Source organism: Saccopteryx bilineata, chromosome 11 (genome assembly GCF_036850765.1).
Source record: "Saccopteryx bilineata isolate mSacBil1 chromosome 11, mSacBil1_pri_phased_curated, whole genome shotgun sequence".
Classification (NCBI taxonomy): Eukaryota; Metazoa; Chordata; class Mammalia; order Chiroptera; family Emballonuridae; genus Saccopteryx; species Saccopteryx bilineata.
The window spans coordinates 22,404,464-22,429,229 of NC_089500.1; the positions used below are offsets into that span (position 1 = coordinate 22,404,464).

The 24,766-nt window shown below is 38.9% G+C and overlaps 2 protein-coding genes across 2 annotated transcripts in view; one reads left to right on the top strand and one right to left on the bottom strand.

The window, feature by feature from the left end:
* SKOR2 (SKI family transcriptional corepressor 2) overlaps positions 1-24,766 on the top strand; it is a 35,170-nt gene that overhangs the window by 6,771 nt on the left and 3,633 nt on the right. Inside the window, exons 4-6 of the mRNA XM_066247308.1 lie at positions 9,173-9,238; positions 9,622-9,720; positions 19,531-19,598. Coding sequence (XP_066103405.1) covers positions 9,173-9,238; positions 9,622-9,720; positions 19,531-19,598 — 233 coding nt within the window. The remainder of the gene's footprint in view (positions 1-9,172; positions 9,239-9,621; positions 9,721-19,530; positions 19,599-24,766) is intronic.
* On the bottom strand, positions 10,861-16,881 carry LOC136315593 (large ribosomal subunit protein uL23-like). Its single transcript, XM_066247310.1, has 2 exons — positions 16,410-16,881; positions 10,861-10,994 (listed from the first exon to the last, which is right to left on the bottom strand). Exons 1-2 carry the CDS (start codon positions 16,879-16,881, stop codon positions 10,861-10,863), a joined length of 606 nt encoding a protein of 201 aa, XP_066103407.1.

Consider the following 24,766-nt stretch of genomic DNA (forward strand, 5'->3'; position numbering starts at 1 on the left):
CTCTGTTGAAACTGAATTTCTGTTCTTCATCAGCCTCCGATTTGGATGGCTAGGCTGGTTTCATTTGAAAACAAGTTCCTCCTGGCTTGGGAAGGGGTTTGGTTCCCCAACACTTAGTAAGTTCAGTAAACCCTGAAAAGCTATTAGAAACCCAAGGATGATATAGCCAAAGTGGATAAAAACCACAGAACCCACTGTCGTTTGATATTCAGATGGAAATACGTACGCCAAAGGAAGGAAGTAAAAATATAGTCAGGATCGGTGTTCTCATAAAATTTCCACAATGCCTGGAGCTCAGAGCAGTACAGTCAATAGTTATGTTGGTAATAACACCTAGTCATATTATTGATATATTACTAGTCCCTTCCTCACAATAATTAATTTGATACAAATTCCCAGAGAAACTTGTTCATATTGATTTTCCATATTACAATTTTATTCTCACATTATTCAGGGAAGTGTGTAGGTAGTTATATCGTATTATTATCCCGTATTAAATGAGGAACAGGTGGGACATGGAAGACTTAAAAACGTTATTGAAATGAACAAATGTTCAGGTTAAAGAATATATTTTGTTAAATTTGTCTTGGAATCTTGGGTCCCAGGAACTTCACCTGGTTTTTGTGCTGAGCATGTGGAGGTGATGTAAGCACCAAAAGTATTAAGGAATGTGGTTGCTGTGTGACTTGTGTGCCTTCAGCTGTCCTTGCTCACAGAAAAGATTAGCCAGTGGTCTTCACATTGGAAGGCACACTCGAGAAAATTCCAGAGTGAGCACCCAAGTGGCCTATGTTTAGTATTAATGTATTTACTTGTGGCCAGACTCCAGAAATCCATTTGTTTAGCAAAGTGTCAAAAATCCAGAGGAGCCAAAGATATTATGAAGACTAGTTAGTTGCTGTAGGGTGGTAGCAGCTGAATGCTTTATCTAGAACACCCTGCTTGTGAATGAAGTTATAATATTTCTCCCCATGTTAACAACTGTTAACTTCCACATGTACAGTGATAGCATCCATTTGTTTATTTATTCAGTTACTGCCCAAACATTACTACTGTGTGCTAGGTACTCTGCTGGGCTTGGGCATTCAGAGATAGAATCAACACTGATCCCTGTTCTCAAGTCACTTCCAATCGAAAGGAGGGGAGCAGATCAGCTGTACACAGCACGAATACTCTAATCCTGGTCTACAAAAAATCCCATCCAATAACGTTTATATAACCAAGTGTCCTTTAGCCAATGTTTAATTCAATCATTGTTACTGGAAAATATTGTTATTTTTTTCCCAGCACATATGCAATATAACATAAAAGAATAAAATGTCTTTCCAAACTACCTAATAAATCAGCATGTAATTTTTGATTTTATATGAATTTTTCCCTCCTGTGGCAAACATAAATGTCATTTATGAAGAAAATCCTATCACCTTTCTCTAAACAAGTAAGGCTATAGACAGATCTTTAACTGATACTTACTTTAATTGATTCCTACTATAGAATCAGTTTAGGAACAATACTTAGTTCCAGTTGATTTTTTAGTGCATCATCTTAATTAAGTTTAGCCTCCCTTCAAGCTTTCAGCCTTATTGGTAACTGTTACTTTTCAGCAATTTCAAAGAGATTACATTTTTTAAATGATTTTTTAAAAACCTCTCTGTTAATGGTCATTAACCTTACACACAGCAGATATTGTACTTCTGTATAATTAAAGGGACCAAACATGAAGCTTTTCTGCAGCCCATAGTCCCCACAAGCCAATAGGACTTTTATCTCTAGGTCTTCTTGAAATTAGACCCAGGGCTTAAAGCCAAGCGATACAGATTAGGGAGATGGTAATTTGGTCAAAATATTACCTATTCAAAGATAAAAAATAAAAAAAAAAGCGGCAGCATTTTCTTGCAATCCCAGGGTAAGTTTTGCATATCTGTTTTGAATAACTTTAGTGAAGTTAAGTGATTTGAAATTGAAGGCAGTCTGGTAGCTGGTGAGACAGCTCAGAGCTGTCTCAGGTCAAGGAAATCACCTGAAGTAGAGTCATCCCTGATTTCAATCCCCCTCATTGTGGAAATGCCAGCGCCATTGGACTCTGAGCACGGCTGCATCTTGTTATATATACAGAAGTTTTAAAATCAATTTGATTTTCACTGGTATGATTCTCTAGTGTACTTAATATGCTGTGGATGGATTTCTGAGAATAGTAAGAAGCAGTTACACTTCTCATGAATATATAGCAGATGAGGTACTCTGATTTATTATTCCATTCTATTTTAAAATATGCTTATGATTTTTTTTTAAAAAAGGAAAAAGAAGAAGAAAATTCTAAAAAGCACAGGCTAAAGGATATGAGTTTTAATTCTCTCACAAGATGACTTTGGGTAAGCCCTTTAACTACTTAGTGCCTCGGTTTACCCACCTGTAAAATTTGATAAAACCTCCTACCTCTAAAGGATTACTGACATATTTATGAACAATGAATTCTGAGGTCTTTCAGTATGTGTATTCAAAATGACATAATTTCTACACTTCAGATATGAGTTTCTTTTTATTTATGAAGAATGTTCCTTCTTATGATTTAAAAAATTTTTATATGAAACTCAAGGAGATAGAGAATGATGGAAAGCTCTCCAGAAAAAAAGAAAATTAAATAGCGAGTTGACACTAGAAGTTCTAAAACTCAAGAGAGCCCTGGCCGGTTGGCTCAGCGGTAGAGCGTCAGCCTAGCGTGCGGAGGACCCGGGTTCGATTCCCGGCCAGGGCACACAGGAGAAGCGCCCATTTGCTTCTCCACCCCTCCGCCGCACCTTCCTCTCTGTCTCTCTCTTCCCCTCCCGCAGCCAAGGCTCCATTGGAGCAAAGATGGCCCGGGCGCTGGGGATGGCTCTGTGGCCTCTGCCTCAGGCGCTAGAGTGGCTCTGGTCGCAACATGGTGACGCCCAGGATGGGCAGATCATCGCCCCCTGGTGGGCAGAGCGTCGCCCCTGGTGGGCGTGCCGGGTGGATCCCGGTCGGGCGCATGTGGGAGTCTGTCTGACTGTCTCTCCCTGTTTCCAGCTTCAGAAAAATGCAAAAAATAAAAAAATAAAATAAAACTCAAGAGAATTCTAAATGAACCCACAATTCACTAATCATAATATTTGATATACTGATTCAAGAAGCAATGTGTATGCAACTCGCAGTAAATCTCAGTCATGAACTGTAAAATTACTTGTAATTCTTTGTTTACTATAACCCCACCAGTATTAATCTTGCTCTTGCTCCTTCTTTTTGCTAATGGAGTCACTATTTAGTTAGTTCATTCTCTAACATATACCCTCTCTAGTGATATTGATTTTTTCCCTCTTCTGTTCTGTGACCTCACTAAAGTGCCAAATGTCAGAGGGGAAGAGTTTAATGTATAATTTCACGCCAACAAATTAGCAGAAGTCCATGTCCCATTGATAGAGAAGAAAATTATTTAACCTTGCTTTCTGTGTAATTCATTTCTTTAATGCCTTAATGCAAAGTGTTCTTAAAATTCTCTCTAAACCTTATGTGTGCTAAATTTTGGTTATTGTGAATTGTCCTGGTCACACTAACTGTAGATTAACTTTGATCCCATCCAAATTTCTAAGATAGATTGTTAAGAAAAGAGCAAGTAAAAATTCCAGAAAGTCTAAATTAAGGCCTGATTGTAAAACCAAGATTCATTATTGAAATTCAGAGTTTATTTAGGAATTAAACATTATAAATGGGATCTCTGTTCAACAGAGGCCAGGCCCTGTGCAGAGGCTATTGGGAGGGGAGGAACAGAACCTCAGCCCAGCCCTGAGGTCATGACAGGGCATTGGAAACTGTGGGCAGAGATCATGCCTTCCCTTCCAGGGTCTGCCCACCTGCACCAGAACACATGAGGAAGCACATGAGTCACCACCATCTATGGAAATATCTGGATGTTAGACTGAAAGTTTTTATTCTTCAGTTCAATGTTAAGAGTACATGTGTATTTCATATATAGACACAGCCCCAAACCATAATAGTTTCATCAACTAAAGTTATCCTTGAGTGTGCAATTAAAGAACACTTTCTTTCTATAAGAGGAAATATTTTCTTCAAATGTTTTCCATCAAGTGTTTCAACAGCAGTCCTGGGGGAACGTAGAGGACATCTCAGTGATAAGCAGTTTGCTAGGCCCCGGGGCTATGGGCTCTGAATGCTGGTTGTAAACTCAATGAAGAATTTAGCAGAGAAACAGCCAAGACAAGGATTAGGAGACCAAGTGAGAATGAAAGGAGAATGAAGGAGAGAGAAAGTATTTCCATAGAAGGGATGAGTGAATGCCAAAGTTTGTACTTTTCATTCAAATTTCATGTGGTGCCCTATGTAGCTAGTATACCCTATACACATCTAGGTTACCATATTTAGATGAGCTGATGTATTGAATTCAAGTTTAGCTTGAGAGCAGTAGTATCTATTTAATCAGCTTTTCTATGACCACCAATAGAACAGGTCATCTGACCTCATTTGGCTCTTAAAATTAAATGAACTCTAAAAATGTCAGGTATTTTTTCTGTTAGAGGCAACAGCAGACATATACATTAATATTTTCGTGTCTTGGTTAAAATTCAGTGCTATGGTTTTGTTTATCTGTGAAAGAAATTTCAGAGTGTCAGATAGGAATAAAAATGGAAATATCACATACTCCCCCAGTAAACTGAAAATATAAAGTAAGCCTTAGAACATACAAATGAATCAAAGTGTGCTTTTTCATTCATAGGAATGAGTTAGTGCTTAAAGACCCTCTTATGACAATTGAAGTTTTTACAATAGCAACTTATCATTTACATTAGCATTAGTGTGTATTTCTTTCATAAATCAGACTGAATTAAATGTAAACGGGTATCTGTACCCCTCCCTGGGGTAGAGGTGGTGGGGTTATCTATAAAGGGCAGAATCTTCCTGCCCTCAGAAAGCAGATTTTCTAGCTAGGGTAACACTAGACTTGCATTCGTTGTAAAACACCAGGCTGTCGGTTACAAAGTGACAGAGTAGAGACAATCAGCGCCTAGAACTTCAGCCCAAGAAGGAATGCATAAGCAGCACTTGTAGAAGTTGGGAAAATCTTACGGAAGCAAAGAGACTGGGGCAGCATTCTGACTTTGAGTGGACCAGAAAAAGAGGGACATGGGCACTCTAGGTAAGAGAAGCAATGTAAGGTAGAGCCAGCTTGAGTAAAGGGTTTGCGTTTGGTGGTAGAAAAAGCTCAGCTCAGCCAACAGGACAAGGTTATGGGAGAACCTGGAGGTTTGAGAGGAAGGATTTAGAGTGGATTCTGTGTTCTAGACCATGGGAGCCATTGCAGGTTCTTTAGCAGAGGTGTGCTGTGATATTTAAGAGAAAATAATTGCCCTTCTGCATTGAAATGTGGTGCTAATGAATCTATTGGCTGTTTGGGGGGGGGAGGGTTCCCCCTTTGGATACTCCAGTCTCCTCATATGATATTCACTGCTCGTCTCTGCTTCAGTGTGGCACAGTCTCACACCCACCCTTCTTGTACTTCCAGTGTCTGATGGTTGTGTGAGGGCAGCACCAAGGGTGGGGTGGAACATTTACCTGGATTGTAGGACCACCTGGTGCTAAAGGACCATGGAGAGATCAGGGAAGCAGAAACTACATGACTCCTGGTTCTTTGGCCTCTAACACACTTGGCAGAGATACAGTAACTCTGATGTGACATGTCACTGCTCCCACCCTCTGGAGGCAAGCAGGATTGATGGGCCGTGATGCAGGACCCATTGAACTGGGCCTGAGAACATGCACTTGGGGAGTGCTGGTGTAGACACACCCTGAGCAGCAGCTTCTGGTCACATCTGTTCACAGGATGCATTTTATGCTATAATTATCTATCATTCTCCAACTGCAAGCCACCCAACTCTTTTCTTTTATAGTCTGACTTAAGATATATTTTAGAGCAGGCTTCCAAGAAAGATGTTCCTTCCACAGTATAATTTTTTGTCCTATACCTCCACACAATTAAGATTATTACTCCTCCCTACCTCGGCCACCTTTTTGTAAGTCTCTTAAAGGGAAACATAGTGGGAAGAAAAGTAAGCATATTAATTTGGGGTGTCTCCAAAGCCATTCATTAATTTTGGAAAAGTAAAATGCACTTAACCTGATGGAATATTTATAAAAATGGGAAGCCCGTTGTCAACTAAATCTCATTTATTTAATCTAGTATTAGACTGCCTTTTTTTGTTAACCAGATGGAAAACATTAACAGTAATAGTGAACAAACATATCCAGGCTCCCAGCGGTCATTTTTAACCACCATTAACAATCTGGTTTTTACAGATTAGTAATATACAAAAGGCAACGGTCCAGATACACAAACGGCAGCCAAAGCGTCTGTGCTCCTTATCTACCTAGCATTTAACTATTTTTAAAAACCCTTTGTACGTGATACATTCGGATCTAAGCTCAAAATTGGCAGATTTCCCCCAGAAGTTGGGGTAAAATATCTCTCTGAAATTGACACTGATATAAAATATTAATATAAACCTCCACAAAGCTGATGAAAAGAAAAGCTTATTATTAATGTCATCAGTAGATTTGCCTGTGGTTAATACAGTTCCCATTTACTAGCCATTTGTTTAATGGTTTCATACCTCTGTAAGCCTCCTAATTGTGAAGTGGGAAAGAAATGCACTTTAACATATCATATTCGAATTTTTAAATTTAGTTTTCTAATTGAAATGTAACAGAAGATAAACAGTCCACAAAACACACTATTGCAGCAAAAAGAATCTGGTCTGAAATGTGAAAAGGACATGGCTTCTAGAGTTGCCTATTCAAAAACAAGCTATCTCATTTAAGTTGAGTTTTGAGTGGTGGGGAAAGTTGTAGAATGGAAGAAATGTATTATGCCCTATAAACGAATACAGAGGCATGTGCATTCTTGTTTTTCTTCTTGTTCAGACTCAATAGCATATGAGTATGAAATGTCCACACATTTAACTGGCTAACTGAGACGACAGCAAACATCATCAAAACTGCACACTGTACCCATTTATCTTCATTTCAAAATACCATTATTCCTGGTTTATGTGTTTATGACTTGTTATCCACCTTCATGTTACTCTTCTTTTAGATATTAGTATTTTATAGGAATGACATTGAGGTCTTTATTTAGAATGCTTTGAAGATATTTTCTTGCCTGACCTGTGGTGGCGCAGTGGATAAAGCGTCGACCTGGAAATGCTGAGGTCGCCGGTTCGAAACCCTGGGCTTGCCTGGTCAAGGCACATATGGGAGTTGATGCTTCCAGCTCCTCCCCCCTTCTCTCTCTCTGTCTCTCTCTCCTCTCTCTCCCTCTCTCTCCTCTCTAAAAATGAATTAAAAATAAATAAATAAATTTACTAAAAAAAAAAAGAAGATATTTTCTTGTTATTTTACTATATGGAGAAGAAAGCCCAAGTATGAACGTGCAGAAGCCTCTCTGCTGTAGAGAGAGATCCTGTCCAAGATGGGAGTGGGAATGAGGCTGTGCAAATATAGTTCAGGTAGCAGAGAAAGTGCCTGCCATTGTGGAACTCATGGATGCCAAAGATATTCTTGTCCTGATGATAGGGATCAGGGAAGTACCCTCTCAGAATTAGGCACATGTGTAGAGATATTTGCATATATTATATATATGTAGATGTGTGTGTGTGTTTACATACACATACTTATATGCACACACACATACCTTTACACACATACTCCCAAACAGCCTTTGGGTTGAATGCAGAATCGCCATTTATAATATCATGTTAAGGATTTCCCTGTCTGTCCTTGATACTGTCCTGTGTCCCCGCTGCTTTGAGGAGGAATTCTGTCTCCGTCTTCATGGGAATTTTTACCTTGACAGTGAAATCTCCCAGTATGCCTACAAGTGCCTGGAGCCATTGCATTTGATTTCTTCTTTAGGAAAGGAAATGAATAAATAGTGAGAAGAGAATTAAAATGGGGCGTTCTGGCCTGTGCTATAATTTAGAATTTACGGCCTCCTGAGACTCCCTCCAGTGACAACTGAAAACGCTTTATTGAATACCTATTGTGTGCGCAGCACTGTGCTAGGCACTGGCCATGCAGGAAAAACAAAGCCCTGCCTCCAAGTAGTTTGCCACTGAGTGGTTGAGGTAGGCAAGTAAGCAAACAGCTCCAGGGGCACAGAGGGAGTGCTAACCCTGAGCAGAGCAGGGAGCCAGGCCGAGGCCAAATTCATTTAACTTCAGAGCACTTTTGTCTGTACTGTCATACCTCTTTGGAAATCTTGTTACATAGGTGGATAGTTGCACATAGACAGCTGAAATCTGCAAACAAAAAAATGCTGGTTGGCAGAGTGATTGAATTTCTTTGGTTCATTTATGTTTTCTGGATTATGTAGACTGAATTCAGGAATATAGATAAATACATTTTCTTAGCTTGCCATCATTCTAGTTAGCTCATGAGCAAAATAGATAAAGAAAACAATTTAACCTTTACCTACAATATAGATTTTATTGGTTAAAGCCACACAGTTAAGAAACTATCAGCAAGCATGTAACTATTACAAAGTAACTATTAACAAAGTAATATCACTATTTTACACTTCTGTTTTAGGTTGATCTTTTTAAAAAAAATAAACAAACTGTTGCTTATTAGGAAATTGGTCCCGGCTTATACATTCTCTCCTAAGGACAACTAAAGGCTCCTCCCACTTCCTTTTCAAGATGGCAGGAAGTTTCTGCTTCCAAGGCCTTGAGGACCTTCCAGTAGTCAGCATACTTCTTTGCTTCTGGAAGGGGAGGGACTGGGATCAGATTTCCTCCAGAAATGTTGTCTGCTCAACCCCCTCTCTCACCCATTCTAGCAATTATCTTTGTTGTAAAGGAGGAACAGTAATGAGGGTGGGGGTGGGGTGCTATCTTCAGGAATCTGCTTTACTGAGCTGCAGTCACAGGCTACACAGACTATTCCCTCATTCTCTCCGGCTCCCTGCCATGTTTCTGGGGAACTGCACATGAGCACATAAGGACGGTTCATTTTGAGGACTTCCACTTTCAAGTTATTTTAAATTATAAGCACTTTTGTAGATAGTAAAAGAAAATGAAGAGAATAACTTTTCAGAAAACAGTTTGCACAAAACTAGTATTTTTTTCTTTCTTTTTTTTTTAAGGCGAACACACACAAGAAACGAATTCACCTCACTCACTCAAAAAGGATGTAGAAAATATGGGGAAAGGTAAAGAAAAGTTTTAATTCTATGGAACTTCTCTTAGCTTTAAAAGACTATAGAGATCATAGGAGGATATTTTTGTTCTATACTGAATTTTAAGCTTGACAAGCAACATATGAATAATATATGGACCATTGGGTGGATATAATTGAGATTAATGCATACATATCAATCAATACATGACACTGTAATATAATACTTTAAAATAATATATTACATTGATTTATATTCATGGATTTCTGCAGAAAATCTATCCTATGTCTATGCAACACTTTTTAAACTGGTAAAATATTTCGTCTTATAATAATAAATTGCCATATATAACAGTTCTCTGGAGAGTTATTTGTAAAGATTAGTAAAATGACTCTTCTTTTTTTTTTCTTTATTAGAAGAACTTCAGAAGGTTTTATTTGAACAAATAGATTTACGGAGACGACTGGAACAAGAATTCCAAGTGTTAAAAGGAAATACGTCTTTCCCAGTATTCAGTAAGAAATCACTTTTACTTCATTGCAGTATGATAGTTGATATAGTTGATGACATTTCTATTATTAAGCTAAAGAATATGCTATTAGGTTAAAGACTATATTAAGTGATGGGATAAAGTGCCACTCAATCTTCCTGTGATCAAAATATTAGGAAATTTTAGTCTGTTATTTGTGCTCTGAATCAACTTACAGGTGAAATTTCTTAGAAGAACTTTTGGTATTTATTGTACTGGTATATGTGTATCTGTGTGTATGTACTGTGTATACTTAAAATATATATGAAAATATAACATTAAATGTATAGCTGCATTTAAATATTCAGAAATATTTAGATGGAATATTTATTTAAAAGAATCACTCAGGCATTTTTATTCTCTGAGGTAGAAAAAAACAAAAGAACAATCAATTTTTATTCTCAGATTGTGCTGGCTGGAGAGCTGCTTGGTGCTTAAAATATATATAAATATGAAGATTTAAAATTCAATATATATACATTTGTTTTATTAAGTGATATTAGTATAATTTTAGTTTTAGATTCTCCATCCATATTTCATGTTAAAATTCCATTCCAACTTTGGTGGCAGGAGAAATTGTAGCATAAGAACTATTGGTTCCACTGCCAGAATCCTAGAATTGCAGACTTGATGTTGGTGTCCAGAGTTCTAAAATTCACCAGCCCCAGTCTGGGTCACATTTGCACAAATACATCAACAGTAGTGTTTTTTAAGCGTTTTCAATTTTACTTACAGTCTTCTCTCCAGGGAAAGTGAGAAAGAAAACAGTATGTAAACTTATACTTTAAATATTTTTTTGAGATACTTTTTTAAAATGTTAGCATGCCCCTTGTTTATTAATCTGGGCATCACAAAACCTACATTGACAATTCCTGTGCTAGAGACCTAGATTGACATGTGGAAGATTTCCCAGGAATCATGACAATTTTAGTAACACCAGCATGAAGGTCTGCATTCAGCAGGGCTTCTCCAGCAGCATTTTTGAGTGGCGCTAGGTTCCTGGTAACGTGTCACATTGAGTTCTGCTCAACACTTAGCTCAGTACAAACAAAGGGGATGCATGGAGGAAGGGAGCCCTGACCGCAAGGAGAACAGGGCCTGCCAGGTCTGTGTTCTCTTAGTACCCTCAAGGGAGGTTGGGGCTCACGTGCTTCAGTGTTTTGAATTTGGAGAATGCCTCTTGAGGCTTAAAATAAGATGGGATGGAGAGAATGGCCAACGGCTTTTGATAGCGTATTAGGGACGTCATGACATTTGGAGCTTTGGGAAAAAGAGAAACATATTGAAATATATCTTTGAAACTTTAAAAGCAGATGTTTCCAAAGGATCCAGGGTTCTCTAATTTCTAAAAGTGTATCTTAAGAAAGACTGCACCATTCCTTGCAGAACTGAGAGAACATTAAGTGAGCAGTTTCCCCTATAATCTGATGTTTATCTAGTTGTCAGGTTTGCAAATCCCTGCTTTTAGATCCAGCAGAGCAGTTTGAAGTCCCATTGAATCCCTAAGTGCCCACCTACCTTCCATAAAGCCATTTGAACCATAATTTATCCCATTAATAAAAACTAATTAATCACTTGAACAAATTAACTTATACTCATTTATGCATTTTTCTTATTAACTTCTCTACTGTATACATGTACATGTCTCTCTTATTTTTTAAAAGTTAGAATGTTTTAGTACAACTGGCCAGCTTTGATTCAGGCCTGTCATTCAACCTTTCCATCTGAATTAAAATGACTGTGATTACAACATCTATGAAACACTTCAATTAAACAACAAAAAAATTTTCCTCTTTTTATCTGCAGTGTTCTCCACTGACCAAGGAAGTGGTGTGTGTGTGCCCAAGTTTGAATAATGTGTGGTTTACACACACCACAAAGAGGCAGTTCATTTCGCACCAGTGAAATAGCAAATGCACATTTACATGCTTGTTAAATAACGTGAGAGGCTGGGAGGCTAGCAGGCAGATTCAGATTCATTCATATGGAAAGGGTTGAAAACAGAACTTTGTAAAATCATATCAGAAGGAAGCATAGAGGAACCTGGCTAGAGTTTCATAGAGCTTTTTACTGGAAGGCAGACAGACACTCACTGTCACAACACCTAAAATTCAGTTCACTTAGAACACCGGAGACCTAGGCTAAACTATCACCCGTGACAGTTGGAAGTCCAGGCTCAAAAATGGACCAGACCTGAGTTCAGCTACACTGGCTTCAAGAAGGGGCTCTGCTACATCCTGGTGGTAGGACCTTGGAAATTGTAACATTGAGCAGACAATTCCTGTCTCAGAAAAAGAAGAGAGGCTAGATGAGAGGACCCACGTGAAGAATAAGTGCTCGGTGATGTCAGCTGTGCTGATGATGGAGATAACTAGCAGAAGGAAGAGATTATTAAACACTGAGCTTTAGAAAAGCGTTTCTCAAATAAGTCCAAATCTCTGAGTTTCTCCTGGGATCCTTGCTGTACTTCTGAGGGTTAATGAGGACCACAGGAATAAATAAAGGTAAGGATAAAGATTAGAGGAAGGAGCAGGAGGAAGTGGAAGAGGAAAAGGAAGAAGGAGAAAGCAAGCCTCTATCTGGGGGGGCAGGGGGGGCAGAAATTGAGAAGAGGAGGAAGGACAAGCAAGTCTCTCCACTTGCTGAGACGGAGGTTTCCAGAGCTGCCTTCCATAAATATTCTGCAAACACTGATGGGGAGATACAGGGAGGAGGACAGAAGCTGAAACAGCAGGGCCAGGCAGCCATTTCCCATTAGGGCAGAAGCAGAGAAGCATAGTGGTTAGTAACAAGGGCTCCTAATTTGGACACCGACTCCCCCACTAAGTAACCTTCGGCAAGTCACCTAAGCTCCCTTGCCACTGTAAAACAATGCTACTACCTACCTTATGGTAGGTAGGTAAGGATTGCTGAAAGGATTACATGAGTGAAATGTAGAAAGTGTTAGCAGTGACCGTGCCATAGTAATGTGAATTGTTGCTACCGTCGTCCACTTTAAAGTTTAATACTTAGAATACTGCAGGGACTTTAAAGTAAATCAGCCAATAGCAGAGGCTAGCTTCTAGAGATTTACTGGGCTGTAGTTACCGAGGGTGAAACAGGCAGTGAAGTTGGTTTGATACCAGATACCGTGTTTAGTTGACAAACTGGGTAGGACACGAGCAGAGAATTAGGAAGGACATGGTAAGGAAAGGTGGGAGAAATGTAATCTGGAATTGGGTGGAAATATGGAAATCAGTCTTTGGAGAAAATGGATGAGGAAGAATTTACCTTTATCAAGGTCACTTTGTGATGACACTAGGACAGCTAGTCAAATGTCCTGCAAAGATATTCACATTTAGTTGAACAGGAGCAAATAATTAGAGCCCCTGCCCCCAAAATGCCCCCATTCCAACCACCTTACTAGTGACTGGTCGGATCATGTCTGCAGCTGTAAACCCAGAAGTCTTTTTTTTTTAAGATTTTATTTATTCATTTTTAGAGAGAGAGGAGAGAGACAGAGAGAGAAAGAGAGAAGGGGGAGGAGCAGAGAGCATCAACTCCCATATGTGCCTTGACCAGGCAAATCCAGGGTTTCGATCTGGCGACCTCAGCATTCCAGGTCTATGCCCTTATCCACTGCGCCACCACAGGTCAGGCCAGAAGTCATTTTTGCCTCCACATTGTGTCCACCTTTCCCAGCGACAGGACAAGGAATTAATGTTTTAGTATATAAAGAGTTCGTGTAAGTCAACAGGAAGATGAACACATCGAAAGGAATATGAGAGAATATAATGAGCTTTCATAAAAAATACAAATGGATGATAGACATAAATTGTTTCTTCTTCATTCTCCTGCAATACCTTCCTTTATTATAGCATTTTTTCCTTTGCTGTAGTTTTTCATTCATTCCATTCTCTTCCCGCCGGCCATCAGCCTAACCTTGGAGCCAGCCTGAACCTGGAGCCTGTTAAAGGGTTGCTGGACGGGGTTATGAATGGAGAAAGCCGTCATTCCTCCTCTCTCCAATGTCACTGTAGCGGGTGCCCTGGGTCTTCACCTTCCTCCCCCACTCCAGCTCTTTCTGCTCACTACTGTTAACTCAGTATTCCCAAAACTCGACTGTGGCTCTGTCTTCCACTCAAGAAGATACAGTCCGTGATCCTTTACTGTTGACTGTATTGTATCTAATTTAACTCCTGACTGATTCTCAAAACCCTCCATAATTGGCCCACCCTGCCTCTCCAGTCTTAGTTCCTCTTCTCCCCCTGCTCAGCCCCAGGTGCCCGGAAGACTTCTCTCTCCCCTCACTTTCCACCTCTGCATGCTGGGTTCGTCTAGTCTGAAACACTGTTCCTTGTCGAGGTACTCTTCATCATCCGGGGCACAATTCAAGGTCAGCCACTTCCAGGGAGTCTTCCCACTTTTGCAGTAGGCACTCTTTGCTGAAAGCCTATTTGTTTATTTCTAGTTTCATGGGTATTTTATGTTGACTATTCTAATTGTTTCACACGTGCTACCCTCCTTTACTCTAGTCTTGTAAATAGGTTCAGGAAAGGGTGGTCCTCTGTTGCTCCCCACACAGTACTTGGCATATAACATACCCTCAGTAAGTGGTTAATATAAGTTTTGACATCATATTCAAAGAGGTTAAAACTGACAATGAAGAATGAGATTGGATCACTGAAATCTGTTGTATGAGGAGATTAGTGAGGGCTCATGAGTTGAGTCCTTGGATTTGCCGGTCTGATGACAAATTCACGGCACTTGAGAGAGTTGAGCGAAAAGGCCAGTTGGTTATGAGAGGGATGCCCTGATGACTTGAGCTTTAGGAAAAACTTAAGTAGTAGATTTTGATGATGATATTAATCTTAGATTCTTATTAAGAATTGCTCTTCCAAGTTTCCGTTAAGGTTACTTCATATTAAAAACAAACTACATTTCATCTACTTAAATATGCTTATCCTCTCTTTCACTGTGGCTATTACTGGATTTGTTCTGTCTTCAGTGGTTTCCAGTCTTCCTCTCTCTCTTTGTAGCATCCTCTGGAGGAAGAGTGATTGCTGAATTTCAAACCACTGTACAGATCAAAAGTCTCCATAGTTGTTTAAAAGCAATGATAACAAAATGAAGATAATGTAAACAAAATGAGCCCAAAAGTATATTGCCTGATGAGTAGAATCTACTGGGTAAACGAGATGTGCCATATGGGTTTTCTTATTTCTGGTCCCAGGAATGTAGGCTGGATACTTTTTTTTAATTAAGTGAGAGCAGAGGAGGCAGAGAGACAGACTCCCAGATGCACCCCCACCAGAATCTACCTGGCAAACCCCACTATGGGATGATGTTCTGCCCACCTGGGACATTGTTCCACATTGCTCAGCAACTGAACTATTTTTAGCACCTGAGGCAGAGGCCATGGAGCCATCCTCAGTGCCTAGGACCAACTTACTCTAATCAATCAAGCCATGACTGTGGAGGGGTAGAGAGAGAGAGAGAAAGAGGCAGAGGAGGGGTGGCAAAGCAAATGGTCACTTCTCCTGTGTGCACTGACCGGGAATCAAACCCAGGACATCCTCATGCCAGCCAACACTCTACCACCAAGCCAACTGGCTAGGGCCCAGGCTGGATACTTTTTATTGTTGTTTAGAAAACACTTTGGCTTCTCAAACCGTGCACCTTAGCAGAACAGATCCCATGCCCCTGTGCTGGCTGGCAGACTGCGCTTCAGTGCTTTTTCCTCTGCTCTCTCTTTTTATACTATTGGTTTCCAAAAATAGTTGGGTTTTAAGTGATTCTCATTAGAGAAATTGGCTTAATGATTTTTTTCATCCCCAGTTAATTTGTGCCTGCATCAACTTTTAGAATATAGCAAAAATATTTCCAGTTTTTTCATTGGCCAATTCATAATCTTTATAACTCAAAAAATTAGACACATACTTTTTTGCAGAAAATTTTAAATATATGGAACCATAAAGAGAAGAAAAAAAAGTCACCCATAATCTTAGCACTTAGAAATAACCAATGTTAACATTTTGGAGCTTCAAGATTTTTCATGCATGTTAAATCTTTTTTCTTTAACAAAATGAAAGATTATGCACACCATTTTTTGTCCTCCTGTTTTTCACTTAACGTGAGCCTCTTTCATTACTACACAGCCATCAGAAATGAACTCTTTTGTTGAACATTAAAGTTTATCTAAGTTTAGATGATGGACATCATTATAACTAAATCTTTACACATACCCTGTTTATTTCCTTAGGATCAACTTCTAACAGAACTGCTATGTTATGAACTTTTTAAAACTCTTGATACATAATTTCAAGTTGCTTTCCAGAAAGGACATGTATACTCCCATCCTTGAAATACCACTTATCTCTTAATTTTTGCTAACTTAAATGGAAAAAAAAATGGTACCTCATATTATTTTTTTTCATTGCTAAGGATGTGGAACACTTTTCATATGTCTATCATCCATTTGCATTTTTTATGAAAGCTCATTATTATATTTCTCTCATATTCCTTTCGATGTGTTCATTTTCCTGTTGACTTACACAAACTTTTTATATACTAAAACATTAATTCCTTGTCCTGTCACAAATATTCTTTACATTATTTTCTACAGTGTAAAATTTTTATATTTAGAATTCACCAGCTAAGAAAAGAAAAACACAAACAAAAAAAAATAGAATTCACCAGCTAGACTCGGTATAAATGATTCAATTTTGTTGGCAACATCCAAAGCTTCATAGTCAGGAGCCAGTGGAACGTATGCCTTCTTCTCTCCATCTGGCCTGATCAGGTTGTTGACCTTGGCTACCTCAATGTCATAGAGCTTCTTCACACCCTGTTTGATCTGGTGCTTCCTGGCCTTGATATCCACAATGAACACGGGTATATTGTTGTCTCCTGTCTTCTTCATGGCTGATCCGGTGGTCAGGGGGAGCTTGATGATGGCATAGTGGTCGAGCTTTTTTCTCCTGGGGGTGCTCTTGCAAGGATAATCAGCCATAGCGTTTGGCTGTGGGAAGGTGGGTGACATGCAAATCTTCTGCGGGTGTGCATGGCTGTGGACACCTTTCAGCACTGCTTTCTTTGCCTTCAAAGCCTTTGCTTTGGCTTCAACTTTGGGAGGAGCAGGGGCTTCCTTCTTTGCTTTTGGCACCATCTTCCTGAAAAAAAAAAAAGGTAGTTACCTTTAAAGGTTTTTTGTTGTTGTTGTTTTATTTTGTTTTGTTTTATGTGCCTTGACCACGGGCCTTCGGCAGATCGAGTAGCCCCTTACTCGAGCCAGGGACGTTGGGCTCAAGCTGGTGAGCTTTTGCTCAAACCAGATGAGCCCTCGCTCAAGCTGGCGACCTCAGGGTCTCAAACCTGGGTCCTCTGCATCCCAGTCCGACGCTCTATCCACTGCGCCACCGCCTGGTCAGGCAAAGGTAGTTACCTTTAAATTTTGATTGGTGTTTTGTGTTTTGAGAGTTTAGTTTGTTTGTAGTTTATTGTCATACCAAAGTTTAAAATCTTTTGTTTAATGAAATACGTCAATATTTCCCATTTTGGTTTTTGTCTTTAATGCCTTCCCCACCTCTATCTTATAAAATAGTCACCATTTTTTCTAACCCTTTAGTGGCTTCAGTTTTGTTTTCATTATAAATTAAATAATTATATTAAGTGTATCCTCATAAAGCAAGAGCATGAATTAAGGAAGGACTAGTTGTCACCTTTCCACTCTGAATTACCCTTATCATCTTTTGGGGTCCCAGGGAGGTGTCCTAGCCAGGTCACTATCGGGTGGACCCTCATTCCTAATTCATCTCAGGTTACCCCCCACCCTGGTCAGAGGCACCTTGGAACCCTAGAGGAACAGACAAACCCAACCTATGGAGGCTCAAAGGACAGTTCTCTCCTTCACAGAAGGAGACCTGCTTGGCATGTTCTAGTGTCTGGAAAACACATTGATTTTCCTGGAAGCATTTGGGCCCTGTGTACAGGGCCAATGGCATTGAAACCAGGACGTTCTGTAAAGTACTGGTTCCCTGTTGCCCTTGCCCAACTTGTGACAGCACTCTGAGGTGGCAGGGGAGTGCCAGCCCCTCACACAATATCTCACCCCACATTGTTCTCAGTGTCAGTTGAAATCACCCACTCCCTCTTGCCCAGCACAGGAAAGACAGAACTGGGTGCTTGGAGCCCAACCACACCAGTTTACTTTGCTGCCAAATCTTAAAGCACTGCAGCCAGAAAGGACCAACAGAGCACGTTGTCCCATACCCTTGTTTGTTCCCATAGAGGCCTGAGCCCCACAGTGGGGTAACTTCTGGTGGGGAGTTCAGTGCTCTTTCCATCCCTCATTCATTAACTAGCCCCTGCTGGGTGCCAAGCACTGCCATAGGCTTTGGAATTTTTAAGTATCTAAAAGTTGCCTTACTGTCCTGCAAAAATTCACTGCTTAGCTGGGAGACAGATGGGAAATTTCTGTTCCTGATTTTGTTGTGAACCTAAAACTGCTCTTTAAAAAGTCTTTTAAAATAAGTAAGTAATAGATGGATGATTGATAGATGATAGATAGGTAGGCAGGCAGATAGATAGATGATGATGATGATGATAGATAGATAGATAGATAGATAGATAGATAGATAGATAGATAGTGTTTGAGGTGAAGGAAAGGAATTAAAATAGTATGGAAAGGTAGAAGTCAATAAAAAGAATTATGTTTTTAAAGTCTATGTTCTCAGTTCACATGAGTAGTAAAGGATTTATTATCTTGAAAACAATGGAAGGCCATCACAGATTTTTAAGTGGGAGAATGAGAGGGGTTTAGAGAAGGAAGGACTGCAGGCCAGATGATCAGCTGGGAAACTATTGCTTTGGGAAGCAACAGTGGCAAGAAGAGGAGAGGATGGAGGTAGAACGTACGGACTCATGCACCAGTTAGCTAAAGAGTAGGGGAAAGATGATGGCAGTGTTCCTGCTTCCTTTAAACTGCTGGCCTGGCTACCCACCACAGACTCAATATGAAGTTGTGTTAATTCTCATTTAAAGCAGAAAAAGCTGGTTAGCCAAGTCCACACTTTTTAAAAATCACATCTAGAAGATGCAACAACACATTATACACTGGAAAGTCATTTCTTTCCATAAATGCAGATAAAAATGATCAATATGTAGAATGGCAAAGACAGTTTGTTATATAACAGTACCTCTTAAACCCCCTTCTTCTTACATAGAGATAAGGTCTGTAGAACCGAACCAGGCCCAAGAAGGAGCATCAAACAAGGCTGATACAGGGAAAGAAAGTGTGCAGGTTGGTAGTCAGGCCGGAGTACGATTATCATTCTTAGAAGCAAGATGAGCTGCAGCGAAGTCAGGCAGCCATATCTAATGACCCACACCATATCACCCAGGTGGCATTCCATGCACAAGGCTCCACATTTCCTATAACCGAGCTTCACTCCCTCACTCCCCATGGACTTCTGAATACAGTGAAAGCTCTCAATACCTGTGTCTTGCTCAGTGTGCAAAGGTTAGAAAACATGATTGCACCAGACATTCCTGAGAGTGATGATATACATGGGATTGTACTACATGGGTTATGAATTTCTGTGAAATATAAGACATAGACCTTATCCTCTCAAAGTTTACTGTCTGTTCTGATTATATTATAGAGTCTTGAAAACATCCCTTCAAACAATCATGTTCTTTACTTATATAAAAAAAGTCATAAAGGCAGAAATCTATGGAACTGTCAGTAATATTTTACTAAATATGCTAAAAGTAGATTTGCACTTTAATTTCTTTCTCTATTTCTCTCTCCTACTAGATAATTTTCAGGATCAGATGAAAAGGGAACTAGCCTACCGAGAAGAAATGGTGCAACAGTTACAAATTGTAAGTTGCACTTCTACTTACAAATAAATGCCACTGGATGGGCTTGATTCTGAATTGTTCATGTTTCTGCTGTGAAAGTCTTTGGTCCACTTAACTCTCAGCTGGTTTAGATGCTAATTACCATGAGATTTACTTAGACACAAGATAAACAGATGTGTCAGTACATTTCCCCAGAATGTAAGTACCTACCATGTGTTAATGGACAGATGTGTAAATTGTCTCTGTGGGCGAACCAGAGATACCTGCATCATCTTCCACTGTGCAGACTTCCCTACGTAATGCTGGAAGGCTCCAGAAATTCCGTGAAGGGCCATTGTCTTCCCCCCTCTTTCACTGCCCAGACCTGAGCCAGTCTCCCCACTGTCAATAGAACTAAGTGGAAACACAATTTAATCAATTGATAAATTTAATTTAATAAATTTATAATAAAATAATTTAATAAATTTAATTTAATCAATTGAATTCACTTGAAGGATGATGAAAAGAAAATAATTATTTCCACACGAAGTGTGTTACTTTATCCAAATGAAGTGTGTGTACTTTAATAAAGTGTGTTACATCTGAGAGTGAACACTAAGATCTGTTTACATGGAAATGGGAACAGGAAGATTTCTGGTTAATAAATATAGTGAGTTTTCTTTCTCTTTTGTTCTGTTTTGTTTTTCTTCTGAATTCCTCACCCTTTGTACCCCTGCAGATAATCTGGTATTATTCACCAGCTTCCTTCTTTTTATAAGTACAACGGGGAAATCATTCTGCTCAGTCTTTGTAAGATATTTTTATTTAATCACGTGGATAAAAACATACACTGGTCCTCAGTATTATTCACAGCATAATTATTATGATTTGTGTTGCTAGGCATTTCTGAGCTGATCCATGTTATCCTTATACCAACCACTGAGCGTGTGTCTTTGCATACCCACCTATCTTGTCTAAGGAGGCAGGTATCTAGCTCTCTGTCAGGACTATTTAAGAAAGATAGTTATTAATTTTTCCTTTCTGCATGGAAGAAACCATGTTTGTGTTAATGGAGATTGCTGAGAATCATTTTTAAAGCAAATTTGCATTTTACGTTTCTTCCCATCTGGGCCCCGTTAGAAGTACTACTGGTCACTCTTAACACCCCCGCTGAAGTTTTCCTTGATCTCAAGTGCAGGCTCACAACTCTCAGTTCTGAAAACCACCTCAGCATAAAATGCCTCTTAAACAGGATCTTTCTTCTTGTTTTGTTTTTGTTTGTTTGTTTTTTTGCACCTAAATTCACTGGGAGTAAAAGGATTTTCTCAATTGATGGATAACTAATCCACCCAGAAGTTAAAAAATATATATATATATTATTCTTAACTTTTAACAATAACAGTGATTGCTTGCTGTGAATAGACTTATTGTTGCTGTTGTTTTTTGTCCAAAGGAAGAATTTAAATATAGAATTAGAAGTATTACAAAATGTCAAGACCTTACTGATTTTATTGAGGACATTGTTTTCAGACTCTTAAAACTAGATTTGTCACACATACAACCAAAAATTTGTGATTTCAGGTTGGTGGTGAGTCTAGCAAAATGGGCATCAAGAAAGTAAACTTAAGTTTTTATTTCGGTGCCCCTGTTTAAGGCTAGCTATGTAACTTAAATGTCTTAATTTTGTTCAACATTTGGTTTCTTTAGTAAAACAGGAAATGACCTTGTGTTCATGTAATAATAGGCAGTATTAATAGAAAAAAATGTGCCATGTCTTAGGTAGTTGGTATGTGGAAGATACAAACTAGTATTACTAAACATTTTTATTATTCTGTATTAAAAATATTTTATCATAGGTCTTTATTTATCCAGACAAGTGTTATTAACTCACATTTCTCTAGATAGCAAATTACTTCTTGTTGCAAATTAAATTCTTTGGGAGAAGCTAGAATATTTTCTTCTAGACCTATAGGTATAAGTTCTGAAATCCACCAAAGCATATCCAGGCTAACAACATAAAAATTGGTGAAATAGACATGATTTGTCCCTCTTTCTTCTTACCCTTCTTTGGTGTCCCCTACCATAAGATACCAAGAGTTTCTTGTTGCCTCCAGTACTGTTGCCTCCAGTACTGTGCCATAGCATCAAATAGCTACCAGTAAATATTTGTTGTATGAATTACTGCCCAAGGACGCCCCTGCCCCACTCTGATGTTCTGATATAGAAGTCCTCTTAATTCTTTTCCAAATTTCCCTAGTTTGGTCCTGAGTTCCTCAAATGTTCTTTTGTGCTAAGAAACTACTACCAAAACTACTAAAGTAAGGCATACTGTCGAATTACAGGAAACTCATCTATTACTGTGCTGTCCTTGTAATTAACAGACATAGGCTTTAAGGTCTGCAAACCTGAGTTCAAGACTCATCCCTTATAGTTCATTAAATGTCAGTTTCTCAACCACAGGGGCCTGTTGTGAGGTCCTGATAGGGATACAGTAAGGTATACGTGTTTAATAAATATGAAATGCCCATGCAAGACATGGAATGCCATAGAAGTCATAAAATGCTGTGCCAATATGAGTAATATTCCTTCTCAAAGTAGTACAGTACTTTAATTGTAGAACTACTTAAGACTTGATTGTTAGAGGTGTTTTAGAGCAGAAAGGACCTGTGTTCACTTTATGCCATCTGCTTTAGAATTGAGGCAACTGAACAAAATTTATCTAGTCCCTCATTCAGCTTGTTTTATTTGTGAAAGCATCTGTGGGAAATGCCTTTAGAAAATTATTTCTAAAGATTATCAAGAAGTTTCTAGGTATCATAATTATTGACTTTCTCAATACTTTAAATTAAATGATCTAATTCTTCTGTAAATATGGTTATATACTTTGCTCCCTGAGAACCCAATAAATAATTCACTCAAAATTTTATTATTTTATATTTAAAGTTTATGGAACATTTTTTTCCTTTAGATGAAATAAAACTCCACTCTACTCTGCAATAATGGAGAAAAACATATTAAAATCATCATATTTTTGAAACAATTCTCATAGGCCCACAATGCATTTATACTATGCTGTTACAGTGTTCTTATTCAAAAGATGATATCAAAAACATCTTGGGTATCATTGCTTTAGAAAGAAAACTTATTAATTTCTTTGGCTCCTGAATTTTTAGATTCTCCACTGACTATAATTTCTGCATCATTGCTTCCTTTTCCAGTTTGTTAAATGCAAAGTTAGGATGACTGTAGAGTCAAATGATTGACTCTCTTTGTGCATTTATCTCGATGTCAGATGTAAAGCATATGTATATTTAACATTTATACATGACTTTTAAAAATAGCTCAAAATTAGAGTTTTATAGTATTTAACACAATTTCTGTTAAAGTCCTCTATCCCTGCTCTGGGTTTTCAAATGCTTAAAATGTTTCAGTACTAAACCAGATTCATTTATACAAGCAGAGAAAGACAGTCCTCTCAACATGAACCAAATATAAAAGTTACACAATTTAACAGGCTCATTAAGATGTTACTGTTTAGTATAATATAGAGCCACAGATTTTTCATTCACGACTGTATTGTGATTTTAGGAAAAATGTGTTCCACATTAAAAACAAAATTAATCATCCTTTAGGGTTAAGAAGAAAGTGAAGAAACCAATGTATTGTTATATGCCAAATATATCTCAACTTAAGAAAAAAAGGTGAATGACTAGGCGGTGGTGCAGTAGATAGAGTGTCAGACTGGGATGCAGAGGACCCAGGTTTGAAACCCCGAGGTTGCTGGCTTCAGTGTGGCAGGCTCATCCAGTTTGAGTGTGGGCTCATCAGCTTAAGAGTGGGGTCGTTGGCTTGAGCCCAGAGGTCACTGGCTTGAAGCCCAAAATCACTGGCTTGAGCCCAAGGTCACTGGCTTGCATAAGGGGTCGCTGCCTCAAGCAAGGGGTCACTGGCTCTGCTGTAGTCCCCTGGTCAAGGCACATATGAGAAAGCAATCAGTGAACAACTAAGGTGCCGCAACAAAGAATTGATGCTTCTCATCTCTCCCTTCCTGTCTGTCCCTCTCAGCCAACTCTCTCTGTCTCTCTCTTTGTCTCTGTCACACACACACACACACACACACACACACACACACACACACACAAAAGGTGAAGATGTTTTATTCTGTATAATATTTTTATTAAGGTTTTTCCAGGAACTGGAATAGAATACAATTTACAATATGAGCTTCAACTAGTATGATGCCTTGAAAACCTTTTTTCTTTATCATAGCTAATTTGGCAACAATTTTTTTTAAGCAAGTGCATTTATGTATAAGCTACTACTGTCAGTTTGTTGAAGACATGTTCTTTTTTAGTGATAGTTCTAGAAAGACATGCTGTAGCAGAGAGCACATGATAAATGGCTAGACCCAGATTCACGTCCTTTGAAATGGCTGGATCACTACCAAGAGGCACATAGATGGAGCAAATGTACTAGTCTTGAAGTGCCCTCTGCTGTTTTCCCAGAGTGCTGCAGTCACACACAGCCGGGGGGAACTGGTCTCAAAGTTCTCCATTAAAAACCTCAAGTAAATGTACCACGGCTTTTTTTTTTTTAATTCACTTATCTACTAATGGACACGGGCTACTTCTAGATCTTGACTATTGTAAATAACACTATAATAAACATAGGGATACATACATATATTCTTTCTTATTAGTGTTTTGGGTTTCTTCGGATATATTCCCAGAAATGAGATCACTGGGTCAAAAGGCAGTTCCATTTTTAATTTTTTGAGATCTTCCATACTACTTTCCACAGTGGCTGCACCAGTCTGCATTCCCACCAGCAGTGCAGGAGGGTTCCCTTTTCTCCACATCCTCACCAACACTTGTTGTTTGTTTATTTATTTATGATTGCCATTCTGACAGGTGTGAAGTGACCTGGAGAGTATTATGCTAAGTGAAATAAGGCAGTCAGAAAAAGAGAAATACCATGTGATTTCACTTATATGTAGAACCTAATGAACAAAGTAAACAAACAAAATAGAAACAGATTCATAGATACAGAGAACAGACTGACAGCTGTCAGAAGGGAGGGGGGTTGTGGACTGAGTGAAAAAGGTGAAGGGGTTAAGCAAAACAAACAACAACAAAAAAACTCAACTCAGACAACAGTATGAGTACCAGAGGGAAAGGGTGTGGGGGGGGAGGTAGAGGAGGGTAAAAGGG

Excerpts from the sequence above, each read along its gene's own strand:
- LOC136315593 (XM_066247310.1), bottom strand. The coding sequence starts at position 16,881 with ATGGTGCCAAAAGCAAAGAAGGAAGCCCCTGCTCCTCCCAAAGTTGAA. Across the intron at positions 10,995-16,409 it reads ATTTATACCGAGTCTAGCTG|CTCCAAATGTCATGACGTCC; the intron begins GTGAATTCTATT and ends TTTTTCCCAAAG.